Below are 15,931 nucleotides of genomic sequence, written 5' to 3'. Positions count from 1 at the left end.
ATTGCTCCTTTTTTCATTCTATTATATCATTATAATTCTTTTAATCCTGTTGATTCCATGTTTTCTGTTCTGTTCATTTCTGTAAACAAATACGGTTCCTCTCCCAGGATGAGTAAAGTCCAAATCTATTTCTCTTCTTACATGCTTCAACGTTTGAAAGGTCTTCTGGAAACAGTCTGTTTCTCTCTCATATCAGGGTAACGGTCACATGTTCATCATGTTTAGGTGTCTCATCCACTTGCTGTTTACCTACTGAGCCATCAGGTCACCATGGTTACCCGATACCAGAAGAACACTGGATGGTCTTCAGACGGTGGACAAAGTCTGTGAATGAGGGGAGGAGCTTATTAAATGAACATAATGTTAACCTTTAATTGTCCATGTAATGGTCCTCAGAAGCACAGATAAACAAGTACACATGCACCTCTTCTGTGCTGTGGCGGGTTGGCGAGTGTTGAGGGAAACAGGTGGGAGCAGCAGAGCGTGAAGCGGAGCGTCTTCTCCACACGCACATCAGCTGGAGGTGAATTCCTCTGAGGATTAGCCGCCGTTTGGACGCATCGCTGCTCCATTAAAAGGATCACAAAGACTGAAGCTAGCAGGATTTCAGACACGTCAGAATTTTTCAAGTCAAACCAAAACTTTAAGGTCATTTTTACATCATGTACTAAAAAAATAAATGATTTAAAGATGATGCATCGAACGGCCCCATGCAGTGAAAAGACAGTAACGTGTTTTGTTTTTTATTTCATTTGCAGGTAGCATTTAATTAGTAGGTTTCCACAATATAGAAAAAGTTTAGTGCAACAGGTTGTAAAATGGCGTCTGCTCAAGCCGCCATCTTGGTCGGCTCCCCTGGAGAAGCTAACGTTTTGATTTTTTATTAACAAAATTCAAAATGACTCGTTTTCCATTCAGATCCAAAAACATAAGATAGTAAAGCGTTTCACAAATAGAAAACTAAAACAAAATCCAAGCAGCAGATGAAAACAATGTACTTTATATAATAAAATAGACTAATAAGTAATAAAAATAAATAAAACATAGACACACAAAACCAAACTAAAAGAAGCAATAAACTAAAATTATTCAAATAAAATAAAAAGAAGCAGATGCACTAATCAGATAAACCGATAAACAGATCATGAGTTTTATAGCTTTCTTTTGGATTTTTTGAAGGGATAACATATTAACACGTACCCAGCAGGGGGCGCTGTAGTTCACACAGGAGGGTCGTTAATGTGTTCTAGCTTTAATGCTCGCCTGACGCTAGCTAAGCTAAAACTGCAGCTCCGTACGCAGAAACATTTCTTTACGATGGCCTGAGGTGTATTTAAGAACACAATGTTAACACTAATTCAACATTTTAATGTGACTTTCATCTCATAATTCATTTCTGTAATCCAGAGTTCTCTCGTTTATCGCAGGAGTTACGTTCTATGAATAACCAGTGATTGGTGACATTCACAAAGTATTATTCTAGATGTTTTAAGTCTTTACCACACACTTTCTACACTTTTCTCTGACAGACGTGAACATTTTCTCTCCTTTAAACTCCCATTCTGTAGGAAACTCGCCATGGAAGAGATTGATAAGTCAACAGCCAATCAGGACGCAGAAAAAGAGGAGAAAAACAGCGACAAAATGAGGGGACACCGATGAGTCCAGTTTTCCTTTATAGATGCTAACAGTTTTATTTAAGAAGGAAGAAGGCCTCCAGTTCAAGTCCCAGCTGGGGGGCCTGAACCAGAACACCAATGGGGGGCCTTTCCCCATTGGTGTTCCATTTCCGGGTGAGCTATTCCCAGTGCTAGCTGTGTGACTGCTGTCCTCTTGTTTGGCATTAGCCTTACTACTATTGCTTACTCTAAGGGTTATCTGGGTTAATATTCACATCTAGTACCTTTTATTAGCGAATTCACCACTGTTAAACCGCTTGCTGTTCACTTTTCTCATTTTGCTAAATAAACCACTTCTCTTTACTTAAACACCGCTAGCCTTAGCTTAGAACCTAGTATGGCCACCACCACTCCTTCCGCCTCTCCTCCTCTCTCCTGCCCCATGTGCCATATGTTTAGTGATGATCCTGCCTCCTTTAGTGAAGATAGGGGTAGGTGTGTTAAGTGTAGTCTTGTGTTAGACTTGGAGGCCAGGCTGGAGCAGTTAGAAGCGCGGCTCCGCACAGTGGAAGCTAAGCCGGCTAGTCAGGTCGTTACTCGTAGCGCGGGCCGCGCTACCAGGGCTAACTTAGCTAGCACCCCAGCGCCCTCCCAACAGCCGGGAGACAGTCAGGGGTTTGTACCGGTTGGGAGGAAACATAGTGCTAAACGCAAAAACTTAGAGCACCCGAGACTCCACGTTAGTAATAAGTTCTCCCCCCTCAGCGACACACCCGCTGAACACTCAACTCTGGTTATAGGCTCTTCTGAAGTTAGAAACGTGGAGCTCCCAGCGGCTACTGTCAGGTGTTATCCGGGGGCCAGAGTTGGTGACATCGAGGGGAACCTTAGGATGTTAGCTCAGAATAAGTCCAGGTTCCGTCGAGTCGTGATTCACGCAGGCGGTAATGATGCCCGACGGAGACAGTCAGAGGTGGTTAAGTTAAACGTAACTTCGGTGTGTAAACTGGCTAAGACGATGTCCGACACTGTAATTTTCTCTGGTCCCCTGCCGAACTTAGTCAATGATGAAATGTACAGCCGCTTTTCATCATTTAACCGCTGGCTTTCTAGATGGTGCCCAGAAAACGGCGTTGGTTTTGTGGATAACTGGAGCGCGTTTTGGGGGAAGCCCGGTCTCATGCGGAGAGACGGCGTCCATCCCACTCGGGACGGTGCCGCTCTTCTTTCTAGAAACATTTCTGCTAGCCTTAGTCTGTTAACCTGACAATCCAGAGACGAGACCCGGGCGCAGAGCAGCAGTGTAAAACGCTCCTCTGAGCCTCCCTTAGGGTTAGTGCCGGTGCAAAACCCATGCAGGGAAAGTCAAGCAGGTCCGAGCTTTAGCTTATGTGCTGAAAGACAAATGAAAGGAGCGCGTCATAGAAACCTTACAGTGACAGACAGCAGTTCTCACAAGCAGAATTATGATGTCATTAAATGCGGTTTATTAAACATTCGATCCATTTCCTCCAAGTCCCTCTTAGTCAACGAGTTAATTACTGATAACAATCTTAGTCTTTTAGCCTTAACAGAAACTTGGCTCCATCAGGATGACTATGTTAGATTGAATGAAGCAACCCCCCCCCACTTATGCTAACTATCAGAAATCCAGGATTTCAGGGAAAGGAGGTGGTTTGGCAGTAATATCACAGTCTAGCTTACTTCTCAGCCCTAAAGTTAAAAATGCTTATAATTCATTTGAAAGCATCATATTGTCTTTAAGTCACCCAAACAGGAAAACTCGAAAACCTGTTTTACTCATAATTATTTATCGCCCCCCCGGCCCATATTCAGAATTTTTAACTGAGTTTTCCGACTTCCTATCGACTATTGTCTTAGATTCTGATCAAACTATAATATTAGGGGATTTTAATATTCATGTTGATGACCCCAGTGACTGCCTAGGAAAGGCTTTTGCAGCTTTATTAGATGATGTTGGTTTCACCCAAAGTGTGAATGAACCCACTCACTGTCATAAGCACACTCTGGACCTTGTTCTAACCCATGGGATAGAGATCAGCCAGCTGAGTGTCCTTCCTCTTAACCCCATCATTTCTGATCACTTTCTGATTACCTTCCAGCTTACACTGGAACATCCTTCTGCCCCAGTGAATAAGAAACAGCTTAGAAGAATCTTAACTGACCGTTCTGTGTCTGAGTTTAAACACACAGTTCAGCCAGTACTTAGTGATATTCTGAGAAAATACTCTGAGACCAGCTCCCATAGTATCAGTCCTAGTATAAATGACCACTTTGTTAATGATGCCTTACAAGCCCTCAGGAGTACACTCGATGTTGTTGCCCCCTTGAAACCTAAGTTCGTCAGACAAAACCGAGTAGCACCGTGGTTTAACGCTGAAACTCGTTCTCTTAAACGAGAAACCCGTAAGTTGGAAAGAGAATGGCGCCGCTCCGGTTCAGAGCAGTCTCTGGATATCTGGAAACATAGCCTATTAAATTATAAAAAAGCTCTGCGTAGAGCTAGAAGCCAGTACTATTCAACCTTAATATCAGAGAATGGAAACAATCCAAGATTTCTTTTTAGCACTATAGCTAAATTAACTCGCAGTCAGAGCTCAGTAGAACCACATGTTCCTGTTTCTCTCAGCTCTGATGATTTTCTTACATTTTTCGATAGTAAAATCTCAAATATTAGACATAAGTTAAATCAAGTTATTCCTACTATCAGCCCAGAACAGGCTGAAGCGGTAGAAATGGAGGCATCCATAGAAACCTCTGTAACATTAGACTGCTTCACTGCTGTGGATCAAGCGGGAATAACATCAATTATTACGTCCTCCAAATCCTCAACGTGTCTGTTAGACCCAATTCCCACTAGACTTTTTAAAGAAACTTTTCCCCTAATTAATGATCCCATATTAACAATGATAAATGCCTCTCTGGAAACGGGTTACGTGCCACAGTCTTTTAAATATGCAGTTGTTAAACCTCTTCTGAAAAAGCCCAGTTTGGATCCTAGCATCTTGGCCAACTATAGACCGATATCAAACCTGCCCTTTATTTCTAAAATCCTAGAAAGAGTTGTAGTTAAGCAGCTTTACTGCCACCTACAGGACAACAGCCACTTTGAAGACTTTCAGTCGGGGTTTAGACCTCACCACAGTACGGAAACTGCACTAGTTAGAGTCTCTAATGACTTGTTATTGGCCTCAGAAAAGGGACTACTTTCTATTCTGGTCCTGTTGGACCTCAGTGCAGCCTTTGACAATATCGAACACAGTATTTTACTCCATAGACTAGAGCAGGACATAGGGATCAGAGGATCTGCTCTCCAGTGGTTTAAATCCTATCTGTCTGATAGGTATCAGTTCGTTAATGTAAATGGACATTCCTCTCAGTGCACTCGAGTCAACTATGGAGTCCCACAGGGCTCAGTCTTGGGACCGATCCTGTTTACGCTTTATATGTTACCCCTAGGAAACATAATCAGGAAACACAGCATTAATTTTCATTGTTATGCCGACGATACGCAGTTGTATTTATCCATGAAGCCTGACCAGAATGACCAGATAGAGAAACTGAACGCCTGCATCAGTGACATCAAGACCTGGATGACAATTAATTACCTCCTCTTGAACCCAGAAAAAACTGAGGTCATTATACTTGGTCCTAAAAACCTCAGGGATGCTCTGTCTGCTCAGATAGTCTCCCTGGATGGTATAAGTATAGCCCCCAATTCCACAGTTAGAAACCTTGGGGTTTTATTTGACCAGGATTTATCATTTAAGGCTCACATATCTCAGGCGTGCAGAACTGCCTTTTTTCACCTGCGGAATATTGCTAAGATCAGAAATATACTTTCTAAGAGTGATGCTGAAAAACTCATCCATGCATTTGTTACGTCGAGGCTGGATTACTGTAACTCCTTGTTAGCAGCGTGTCCTAAGAGTTCCTTAAGAAGTCTCCAGCTTGTTCAGAACGCAGCAGCTAGATTGTTAGCTGGAACTAGCAGAAGAGATCACATCACTCCTGTGTTAGTTTCGCTCCATTGGCTCCCAGTTGATTCTAGAATTAAGTTCAAGATCCTCCTGTTAACCTATAAGGCCTTACATGGAATGGCCCCGTCCTATATTAAGGACCTCATAGTCCCTTACCATCCAATCAGAACACTTCACTCACTAAATGCAGGACTGCTTGTGGTTCCTAGAATTGGTAAAAGTACGGTTGGAGGTAGAGCGTTTAGCCACCAAGCCCCTGTCTTATGGAATAAACTCCCAGCTCATATAAGAGAGGCCGACTCAGTTTCTACATTCAAAGCTAGACTGAAAACATTCCTCTTTGGACAGGCTTATTGTCAGACTAGTTAGTATTCAGAGATTATTTAACTTAATGTTAGTTTGTTTAAATTAAACTTAATAATAACTATTTCTTTTAAAAGGCTGCTAGAAGTTGAAGCTGGGGTAACTATGGTGCACTGGGGTTCTGTCCTCTTTCCTTTTTTACTTCTACCCTTCCTCTCCTCTATTCTTGATCATAATTTATCATTTAGTTCTCCATGCCTCTGTTTGGTGCAGTGCGATTCATGTATTGTCCCTCTTTTCCTCTCCCCTCCTGGGGAGTGGGAGTGCTTCCAGACTCCAGTTGGCTCATCCGTGCTCCAGTTCCTGACCGTTTACCTCGCCTTTGCTCCTGCTCCTACACCTGGCTGTGGATCCTGCCTCTGGCTCATCTCTGGCTCGTCTCTGCTCTGTACCTGACCGAGTACCTCGTCTCTGCTCCTGCTCCTACACCTGGCTGTGGTTCCTGTCTCCGGCTCGACTCGCGCCTTTGACTGTCCCCCCAACCACGGCTGGATGAAGCTCGTCTGCTGGACTTTTATATATGTAGTTGTAGATTTAGATAAGTTAATTCTTCTCTAAGATTTCTGGTAAATCGCCTGTCCGTCCTGGGGGAGGATCCCTCCTTCATGTGGGCACCCCTGAGGTTTCTTCGTTTTTTCCGGAATCCGGTTTTTTTGGGAGTTTTTCCTTACCGCGAAGGGGGGTCTAAGGGCAGGGATGCCAGTATAGCTTAGTCAGTTTGTTAGTTCATTTTAGTATTTTTCTATTGAACTCTTTGTATTCGTGATCCTTTTGATTTCATGTTTTACTTCGAAGCCCATCGAGACGACTGTTGTTGTGATTTTGGGCTATACAAATAAAATTGAATTGAATTGAATTGAATTGGAGTTAGCATGTTCTCCCCGTGCATGCGTGGGTTTTCAGCTTCCTCCCACCGTCCAAAACATGCTTCATGGGTTCATTGGTGACTCTAAACTGTCCCTAAGTGTGAGGGTGAGAGTGTGTGGGTGTGTGACCCCGTGACAGACGGGCGACCTGTCCAGGTTGTCCCCTGCCTTTGCCCACAAGTGGCTGGGATAGGCTCCAGCAGCACCGTGACCCCTGAAGATGAATATTTCAAATGTTTTAAAGGTTTTCTGAATGTTTAGTTTTGCTTTTATCTTTGAGATTATTAGAATCTTTATCGCTGGAGTTGCAGCTCTAGTGTTTCCATTCTTCAAAGCGGCTTCTTTTTTCTTGAAATGACAAACTGCGGTTGAAGAGTTCCTGGTTTTTTGCCGTCGCCGGCGACAGCTCCCATGTTAAAGGGTTAAATGAGGGTTTTTATGACACAAACCGTGAATTCCCTCACTTGTCAAAAATAGTTTTTTTTAACCTTGATTACCTTTACAGGGTTCTTTGTGTCTGCTTTTGATGAAGAAGCGGGGGGTTGGGTCAAATTGACCCCACATTCTGTGTGTGGGCAGCTTTGAACGTTTGAATTTGTTTCTTTGGTTCTTCATAATGAGCTGGGGGGGGGGGGGGGGTCACGGTCCATGTTCTGGTGGATAATGAGGGAACCAGAAGCCATCAGACGTGCCGTCATCCCTGCTCCAATCAGAGGAAGCATTAAAAAAATCTTCACAAAAGTCACGTGGCAACACTTGTGCGGATGGTCCCATGAAGTAAGTAAGGTGAGAATGTGTGTTTGCGTGTGTTTCTTAAAAGGTGACATCAGCGGCGCATGGGGGAGGGGGGGGGGTCCCCGTCGGCTGGATGGACCTCCCGGTTCTGCAGACCCTTGGTTCTGGTATTAACCCCCCCTCCCCTCACCTCCCTCAGTGTGGGCGTGTCTTCTTAGAGAGCGGACACGCGCTCCGTGACGGAGCCGCACTCCACCTGGAACCTTCCGCCGGGCTCCCGCGTTAGATAGAGCGGCGGCGGAGACGGGATTCGAACCATCGCCGGTCGCTGCGGAAGGATTATGTCAGCGCTGCTCAGTGGGTTCGGCCCGGTTCGGGAAGGTTAGCGGCTGTCGTCGGCTTCTTCTGTGCTCCGAGTCCCAGACTCTGCAGAGCCGAGTCCGTGCGGAGTTCGGGTTTCGTCGGTAAGTCTGCGGTCCGGTTCCGGTCCATTCAGAGCTGTTCTGCAGAGAAGCATCAGTCAGTCTGCAGAAGAACAGAGATCCTGATGGGGGGGCGACGACAGAGGAGCAGGTTCTGTCCGGCTGCTCTCTTGAAGGTTCTGTTCTGGTTCTGGTCCAGATTGGATCTCCACAGGTTGCTGGTTCCTCACCGGGTTCTTTTCTGAAGTGTTTGAGTGGAATTCATCTTTACTGGGTTTGCTGCTGGGACAGCACCCCCCCCCCCCCAGTAGAAAAACAAGGGGGGGGGGGCTCAGAACTACCTTTCTGACTTTACATGTGTTCTATATAGTGTGGTCATGTCATACATTCGGATAGGGCCCCCCTCCCTCCCCCCAGAGTTGTTATTGGATCAAATCATGTGTGTGTGTGTGGGGGGGCATGAGCCACCTGCAGGTTCCTCCATGAACTTACTTTTCTCTCAGCTTCAAACAGGAAGTCATGTTTGCAGCTGGAAATGTTTTTCTGGTGTTTGGATCTCAAGCTTCTGAATCCATGAGGAACTTTGGAGCTTGACTTTAGAGTCGGCTCACTGGCTCACAGAGGATGTCATCACTATTATCATCTTTATAAACGTGTTTAGGCTCATAGAGTCAACAATTCCATAAACACCAAACCACCTTTTTTACAGACATTTAAATCAAACAAACTGTTCAAATCAGGGGCCTCTGTCATCAAGCCCCCCCCCCCCCCCCCCCCCCCCCCCCCGTTTGAGGGTCCGTGGGAGGCAGCGAGCGTCTGGAGCTGAATACTGAAAAGCCTTTTTCTCCGGTTCAGTCCAAACGGAAAAACAAACGGCTGGACGTCCGAGCGAAGCTTTGCAGGGCTCTTATTCTGAAAGGATGTCTGTGTCAGGGCCTTCCTGAATAACAGGCAGGTACCCACTGAGCGCGCTCTGAAGCCACACAGTAAAATCGAAGAAGTTCCTCTGAAATGATCTTTAAGGACACAAAGAGTTGAATTCAAGTAAAAACTCTGACTTTAGGTTCAGTTTTTATAATCGGTTGTTCACAAAACAACAACAGACAGAAATGAAGATTTAGAGACTTTATGAGCTTCTGGATCGTCAAATGAACTCTGGTCTAGACTTTTCCGTTGGTGTGAAAATGCCCTTAAACTCCGGGGCAAACCGCCTCCAGTCCTTCTGTTTGTGAAGACTGGAGTCTTGGCGGTCTGGACTTGTCAGGTTTCAGGGTTTTGTGGTTTTGTCTGCAGTTTAAATGTCCTCCCAAAGATGTAGAGTCTGAAAAGCAGAACCTGCAGGACCTTTGGGACTTTTGCGTTTGTGGTCCTGAAATCTCCTAAAAAAACTCGCATCATTGATCTATTGGGACCTTTAATTATCAAAGTCTTATTTTCAAAACAGGAAGTACTTTTTTGAGATCGGTGATAGTTCCTGGCTCTGGTGTCCCGCAGGGATTCATCCTGGGACTTCTGCTGTTAAATCTTTAGATGCTTTCTTTAGGCCGGTTTATATGCAGCAACCATAAATCCTACCACAAATACGCAGATGACACTCTGATGTATTTATGCTCTGAGCTCAGGGTGACCGGACCAGGAAGTCTCATATTTTAGCGGGTTAGAGGTTTCGAAAGGACGGTTTCCAGGTTACGCTCAGACTTGAAGACCGTCATGTTGGATCTCAGATAGTCTGAAGATCTTTTATGGTAGCGTTCCCAGAGATCGTGGAGGGAGTCCTGAGAAATCCACGAGTCTCAAACTGACGGATGAAACCTAAAGGTGGCTTTAGTTCTTCCAGATAATAAGACGGTGGCGTTTCCCGCTGGCGGCGAACACCTAAGTGACCTTCCACCAACTTTAGCTTCATCTTCTTCTGAGCGTTGACTTTTTTCCCCAAACGTTTCCCCTCTCAGATTCGATTTGAAATCCTTTCTCAGCCGTAACTATGTGGGTGTTCCCAGGTCTGGAACCCGGTTCTGGTGGTTTCCAGCAGCAGCTCTGGCGCTGGAGGCTGTGAGGTCATGATGATGATGATGATGATGGTGCCATCCTGGAGGCAGAAATATGTCGAGCCCTCCTGACGAGTCCGTCTCGCGTCTCTGTGTCGGATTCCCACCTCCTCCTGCTGAACAAACCGGCTCTCCTCTCTGTGAGGCTCCTCCCCCTTGCGCTCCTCCTCCATGCTGGCTGGGTCTGACGTTGGAGGACAGGAGGAGAAATGCTGATCCCGCAGAAACCGGATCGCCTCTTTAGTGGAGGAAATGCAGATTCTGCTTCTGTGGAACTTCATGTTGTGGATCAGATCTAGACCAGGATCCTGGAGACAAACGTTTCTTTCTGGATCATTTCTAAGAAGTTCCCGTTCTGAAGCCGTCTGGGCCGCGGCGAGCCGGACAGCTGATGACGGCAGCGGGACGGCTTTAGCTTAGAGGAACCTGGAAAACGGTCTGAAGCAGGAAGATGAGAAACTGCTCAGGGGGGTTATGGGATGCTGTGGAGCCGTTTCCAGGCTGGGGTGTTTGGGGGCGGGGCCAGGCCCAGGTGAGGCGGATCCTCCCGCCGCAGCAGTCTCGGTTCTGGCGGGGGTGACCGGTTCTCCTCCGATCTCTTCAGGTCCCTGCGAGTCCATGCGTTTGGACTGGATGGGCCCCCCCCGCTGCGTGCTCCTCCTGCTGCTCCTTCAGCTCCTGCAGGTTCAGTCCAGACCCACGGTGGAGGACCCCGACCCCGGTAAGACCTGAGACCAGCTCTGCAGCTGCTGTCCCCCCTCCCTCAGACCTCCCACCTGAGCGTTTCCTCCTCCCTTTGGACCAGATGCAGTCAAATCCTCCGAGGATGAAGAAGACGACGAGTCTTCCTCCGAGGAGAACAAGCTGTCCAATGAGCTGTCGGCGAGCAGCGAGAACCTGCAGCGTCAGTCTCTCAGACCATCTTTGCCGACGCCCCATTTTGTCGTTTTCTGATCTTTGCGCCTCCTCCGCAGCGATGGCGCCGCAGTGGGTGATGCCAGAGAAGATGGAGAAGCAGCTCCACGCCGTTCCCGCCAGCATGACAGTCCGGTTTCGTTGCCCGGCAACGGGGAACCCAGTTCCCACGCTGCACTGGCTGAAGAACGGGGAGGAGTTCAGCCGAGATCAGCGCATCGGAGGTTTCAAGGTGGGCGTGTGACCCCTGGGAGGGGGCCGGCGCAGAGCCGGAGGTCTGAAGTTCTGGTTCTGGGGTTTCAGATCAAAGACCACACCTGGAGTCTGATCATGGAGTCGGTGGTTCCGTCTGATGAAGGTAACTACACCTGCGTGGTGGAGAACGAACACGGCAGCCTGAGACACACCTACCAGCTGGACATCGTGGGTAAGATGCTCCTCTCTGAGCGCGCTCAGACAGAGGACCACGTTCCTCTCATCCCAAACTGCTCCTCTGCAGAGCGTTCTCCCCACCGGCCCATCCTGCAGGCCGGCCTGCCGGCCAATCAGACGGCCGTGGTCGGCGGCGACGCCCAGTTCGTCTGCAGAGTGTTCAGCGACCCACAGCCTCACATCCAGTGGCTCAAACACATCGTGGTCAACGGCAGCAGGGAGGGGCCGGAGGGACACTCCTTTGTCCAGGTTCTGAAGGTCCGCACGGCACACAGCAGGCCTTCCGCTCAGTCCACAGTTCTGTTTGGGTCCAGCTGATCCAAACCAGGCGGAAAGCAGAAAGTCTCTGGACTCCATCATGTCAGGCCACATCTGACAGGTGGTGGACGCCTGACGAGAAGCAGCTCAGCGCTGTGGTCGGACGTTCCTGCCGCCTCTGCGGTCTCATCAGAGGCCGACTCAGTTTCCGTCTGTGACACTTTCTGGGGCTCTTATTGTGAAAGGACCTCTGAACCTTTGTGTGGTTGTGGGAGGAAAACCTCCTCTGAGCTTGTTTCTTCAGAGTGGTCATCCTCTCACAGGTTTTCTCCAGATGTTAGATTTTGACGTGAACGGAGTGAAACCACCTCCGGTTTGATGCCCCGCCTCCTCCTTCCTGTCAGACTGCAGGTCTGAACTCCACCGATAAGGAGATGGAGGTTTTGACCCTGAGGAACGTCACTCTGGAAGATGCCGGCGTCTACACCTGCCTGGCGCAGAACTCCATCGGGATGTCCTACCACTCTGCGTGGCTCACCGTGCTCAGCGGTACGCTTTCCGAGGCCCCGCCCACCCGGGACATCCGGAGAGGCTTCCTCAGCTTTTTGCCGTCTTTTTGCCTCCAGAGCCGCCGCCGTCCGCGGTGCCCTCGCAGACCTTCCTGGACATTTTCTTCTACTGCCTGGGGTTTTCCGTCATCATCGTCCTCGCCATCGCCGCCGTCATCTGCCGGCTCTACTGCACTCCCAAAAAGAGCGACTTCAGCAGCCAGCTGGCGGTCCAGAAGTTAGAGAAGAGCATCACTCTGCGGAAACAGGTGAGGCTCCGCCTCCGCACCCCCCCGTGGATGTGAAGATCCTGAGGCGGCGCCGTCTGTGCAGGTGTCAGTGGAGTCCTCGTCCTCCCCGCAGTCAGGGTCGATGCGTCCGTCCCGTCTGTCCAGCACCGCCACAAGCGTCCTGGCGGGGGTGTCCGAGTACGAGCTGCCCTACGACCCGGCGTGGGAGCTGCCACGAGATCGGTGAGCCCGCTGCTAACCTCTGACACGCCATTTCTGAGGAGGTCAAACGGTCCACCTGCAAGTTCTGGGTCAGGGGATCCAGTCAGGACGTCCCGAAGTGGATCAGAAACCGATCCTGGTTCTTGAGACGTTTGAACGTTCTGAATCTCTTCGTGAGCTAAAATGATGACAGATGAAGGCTGACGGTGGTGCCGTTTGTGCGTCAGGAACAGAAATCTTTGGCAGATGGCTCCGCCCCCCGTTCACTCAAACCTTTTCCCTCAGGTTGACGTTGGGGAAGCCTCTGGGGGAGGGCTGCTTCGGCCAGGTGGTGCTGGCCGAGGCTGTGGGGCTGGACAGGAGCAAGCCCGCGCGCCTCACCAAGGTGGCGGTGAAGATGCTGAAAGGTGAGTGCCGCGCTCTTCAGGTGGAGCTCCCCCTGCAGGCGGTCTGAATGCTGCGCTCCGCTGTTCCCGCTAGCCGACGCCTCAGAGAAAGACCTGTCCGACCTGATCTCTGAGATGGAGATGATGAAGATGATCGGGAAGCACAAGAACATCATCAACCTGCTGGGCGCCTGCACTCAGGAGGGTGGGTGTCTGCTCCAGCGGAGCGTCGGCCCACAGACCCCCGCCCTCGTTAACCCGTCTGTTTCTGCACCGCCGGGTCACGCCGACCCGGAGCAGGCCCTCTGTACGTGGTGGTGGAGTACGCCTCCAAGGGGAATCTGAGGGAGTACCTGCGAGCGCGCCGGCCGGTCGGGGGGGAGTACTGGAGCGGCGCGCGGCAGCCGCTGCTGGGGGGGGTGGAGATCAGGGAGCTGGTGTCTGCAGCCTACCAGGTGGCGAGAGGGATGTCGTACCTGGCCTCAAAGAAGGTGAGCGTGTCACGAAGCATTCACGCCATTTTTGGAGTTTTCCTTTGGAAATGTTTCATCAACTGTTTGACGGTTCACTTTGGCCCGGGTCTGATCCAGATTTAGTCCTGGTCTGATCCAAACCTGATCCAGGTCTAGTCCTGGTCTGATCCAGCACTGGCCGGTTCTGTTTAGTTCTGCTAAATCTAGTCTCTCTTACCCCCCCCCAGTGCATTCACAGAGACCTGGCAGCCAGGAACGTGCTGGTCACTGAAGACGACGTGATGAAGATCGCCGACTTTGGCCTGGCCAGAGACATTCACCACATCGATTACTACAAGAAGACCACCAATGTAAGACGGGGGCAGAGTGAGGTGGGTGGGGCTGCTGTGGGGGAGAGGCTGACCGTCTCTCTGTCCGTAGGGCCGCCTGCCGGTCAAGTGGATGGCGCCTGAAGCTCTGTTTGACCGCATCTACACCCACCAGAGCGACGTGTGAGTCCTCCGCTCCTTCTGAAGGTGGAGTGTTTGTGGAGCAACAGCAGAAGATGAAGGTCGGAACGCGGCCAAAACCAAAAGCCCCGTCCCCTTATAGAGCCCCTCAGGGATCCAGTCTTGGTCCAGAGTTGATCCTAAAAGTCCTCTATGCGACATCAGTGTCAGAAAATGGGCTTTTCACATTTTTACGCTGACGACTCTCCGCTTCTCTAAGTGATCAGTTTCATTTTTTCCTCATAATTTGTCGTGAAAATTCTTTATTTTTTCTTTCTTAATTTTAATTCTGAGACTGTTACATCCCTCTGCCTGTAGAGGGCGCTGCTGTCCAATGTGGAGAGACTTTTTCAGGGGGAACTGTTGTTTTCTCTCCTGTTCTCTTCTGTTCTGTGATTATAGTTTTGGGTTTCTGTTGGATCGCTAAAGCTCCTCTGATGAGACGATCTGTTTTCATTGGGGCGCTTGACCTTCTTCAGAGCAGCTCTTAGCTCCTCCCCCTGGTTTCTGCAGGTGGTCGTTCGGCGTCCTGCTCTGGGAGATCTTCACCCTGGGCGGATCTCCGTATCCCGGCGTTCCGGTGGAGGAGCTGTTCAAGCTGCTGAAGGAGGGTCACCGCATGGAGAAGCCCTCAGCGTGCACGCAGGAGCTGTGAGTGCGGGCCCCACACGTGCACAGCTTAACGTCACAGCGCGCACGCGTGCGGCCCTCAGGTGACGCTGTGCCTGCTCAGGTATCTGATGATGAGGGATTGCTGGCACGCCGTTCCGTCCCGAAGGCCGACGTTCCAGCAGCTGGTGGAAGATCTGGACCGGACGCTCTCGCTCATGTCCAACCAGGTGAGATCATCACACAGAGAGCAGACGGTTCCTGACGGGAAGCTTCTATGGATGAAGGTGTGTGGGGTCATGACCTTCGTTTATCACCTGGAGTCCCACATTTCCTCAGTAAACCTGGAGGATTCTACAAAAACTTTGAATTATTCGAAGAAGTTTCCTCAGGAAAAATCTAAAGGGTTTGATCAAAAGAATTGAAAAGGTTCTCGTCCTTCATCCGTCTCGTCCTCCGTCGTCCGTCTTTTTCTCCGTTTCCTCGTCTGTTCCCTGAATTTTCTCCAGAAGCTGCTTTTGTTTCCAGGGATTCATCGCAGGTGGATCGTAACGTTCCTCCGTCTCTCCCGCCTGTAGAGTTTGATTGGCACAGCCGTGTCGTGTGATTGCTGAACACGCGTGTAGTTGGTCTGAAGCAGCATCATAAAGCCTGAAGGCTGCACGTTACCGTTTGAGATGCTTGTTTGGTTCTGTCTGGGACCGGGTCTGGACCTGGCTTGCATGTCAGTGACCCTGCTGTAAACATTCATCTTCCTGCCCCCCACCCCTCCTCAGGAGTACCTGGACCTGTCCGTCCCGCTGATCCAATACCCTCCAGTCCAGTACTCCCCGATTATCAGCGCCTCCTCGGATCCTTCCTGCACGTCTTCATAGTCGCCGTGGATCTTCGCTCCTCGTGCTGCACCTCCTGGGTTCCCCACAGCCTGGAGGAGGAGCCGCATGGATGTGAAGAACATCTGGACCTCCTCAGTGAGGGAGACAGGACTCCTGTGAATGTGTGTAAATACTGTAAATATGGCAGAAGATCAACTCACGCGGCACAGGGATCAGATGAAAGACATGTAACCATCCTTTATCATAATCCATCACTTATTAACTGATTCATTGATTAACCCCCATCTTCTGCTGCTTAGAACACGACCAGCTTCCAGCTGAGCGTTTCATTTAACGGATGTTAAAACGACTTGACCGTTTGGGACCGCGTCACGCTGGATTCTTTTGACTCCTGATGTCCGTGTGCTCGGTCGCTTTTTATGACATTAAACTTTACAAACAACTTTTGGAGCAGAGGGCTTTTTGTTTCAAATAAAAAAA

The 15,931-nt window shown here is 49.3% G+C and overlaps 1 protein-coding gene and 1 long non-coding RNA gene across 3 annotated transcripts; one reads left to right on the top strand and one right to left on the bottom strand.

The window, feature by feature from the left end:
- Positions 1-6,112: 6,112 nt before the first annotated feature.
- Positions 6,113-6,511, bottom strand: LOC144996705 (uncharacterized). Its single transcript, XR_013659561.1, has 2 exons — positions 6,376-6,511; positions 6,113-6,286 (listed from the first exon to the last, which is right to left on the bottom strand). It is a non-coding gene; the product is annotated as an uncharacterized LOC144996705 (long non-coding RNA).
- A 1,173-nt stretch (positions 6,512-7,684) lies between these two features.
- On the top strand, positions 7,685-15,894 carry fgfr1b (fibroblast growth factor receptor 1b). Of its 2 annotated transcripts, XM_023960425.2 has the most exons (17): positions 7,685-8,048; positions 10,659-10,775; positions 10,860-10,958; positions 11,029-11,201; positions 11,273-11,396; positions 11,469-11,659; positions 12,064-12,208; positions 12,286-12,476; positions 12,541-12,680; positions 12,945-13,066; positions 13,140-13,250; positions 13,346-13,536; positions 13,746-13,868; positions 13,939-14,009; positions 14,520-14,657; positions 14,740-14,845; positions 15,392-15,894. In XM_023960425.2, the coding sequence occupies exons 2-17, from the start codon at positions 10,673-10,675 to the stop codon at positions 15,488-15,490; spliced, it is 2,127 nt and encodes a 708-aa protein (XP_023816193.1). In that variant the 5' UTR covers positions 7,685-8,048; positions 10,659-10,672; the 3' UTR covers positions 15,491-15,894. The 2 variants fall into 2 exon arrangements, with proteins under 2 accessions (XP_023816193.1, XP_078812529.1); XM_078956403.1 differs by lacking the exons at positions 14,740-14,845; positions 15,392-15,894 and having other exon boundaries at positions 13,939-14,033.
- Positions 15,895-15,931: the final 37 nt, after the last annotated feature.

Source organism: Oryzias latipes, chromosome 12, assembly GCF_053564925.1.
Source record: "Oryzias latipes strain Hd-rR chromosome 12, Olatipes_Hd-rR_3.1".
Classification (NCBI taxonomy): domain Eukaryota; kingdom Metazoa; phylum Chordata; class Actinopteri; order Beloniformes; family Adrianichthyidae; genus Oryzias; species Oryzias latipes.
The sequence above is the reverse complement of the archived record's forward strand: the minus strand, read 5'-3'. Positions and strand labels throughout refer to the sequence as shown.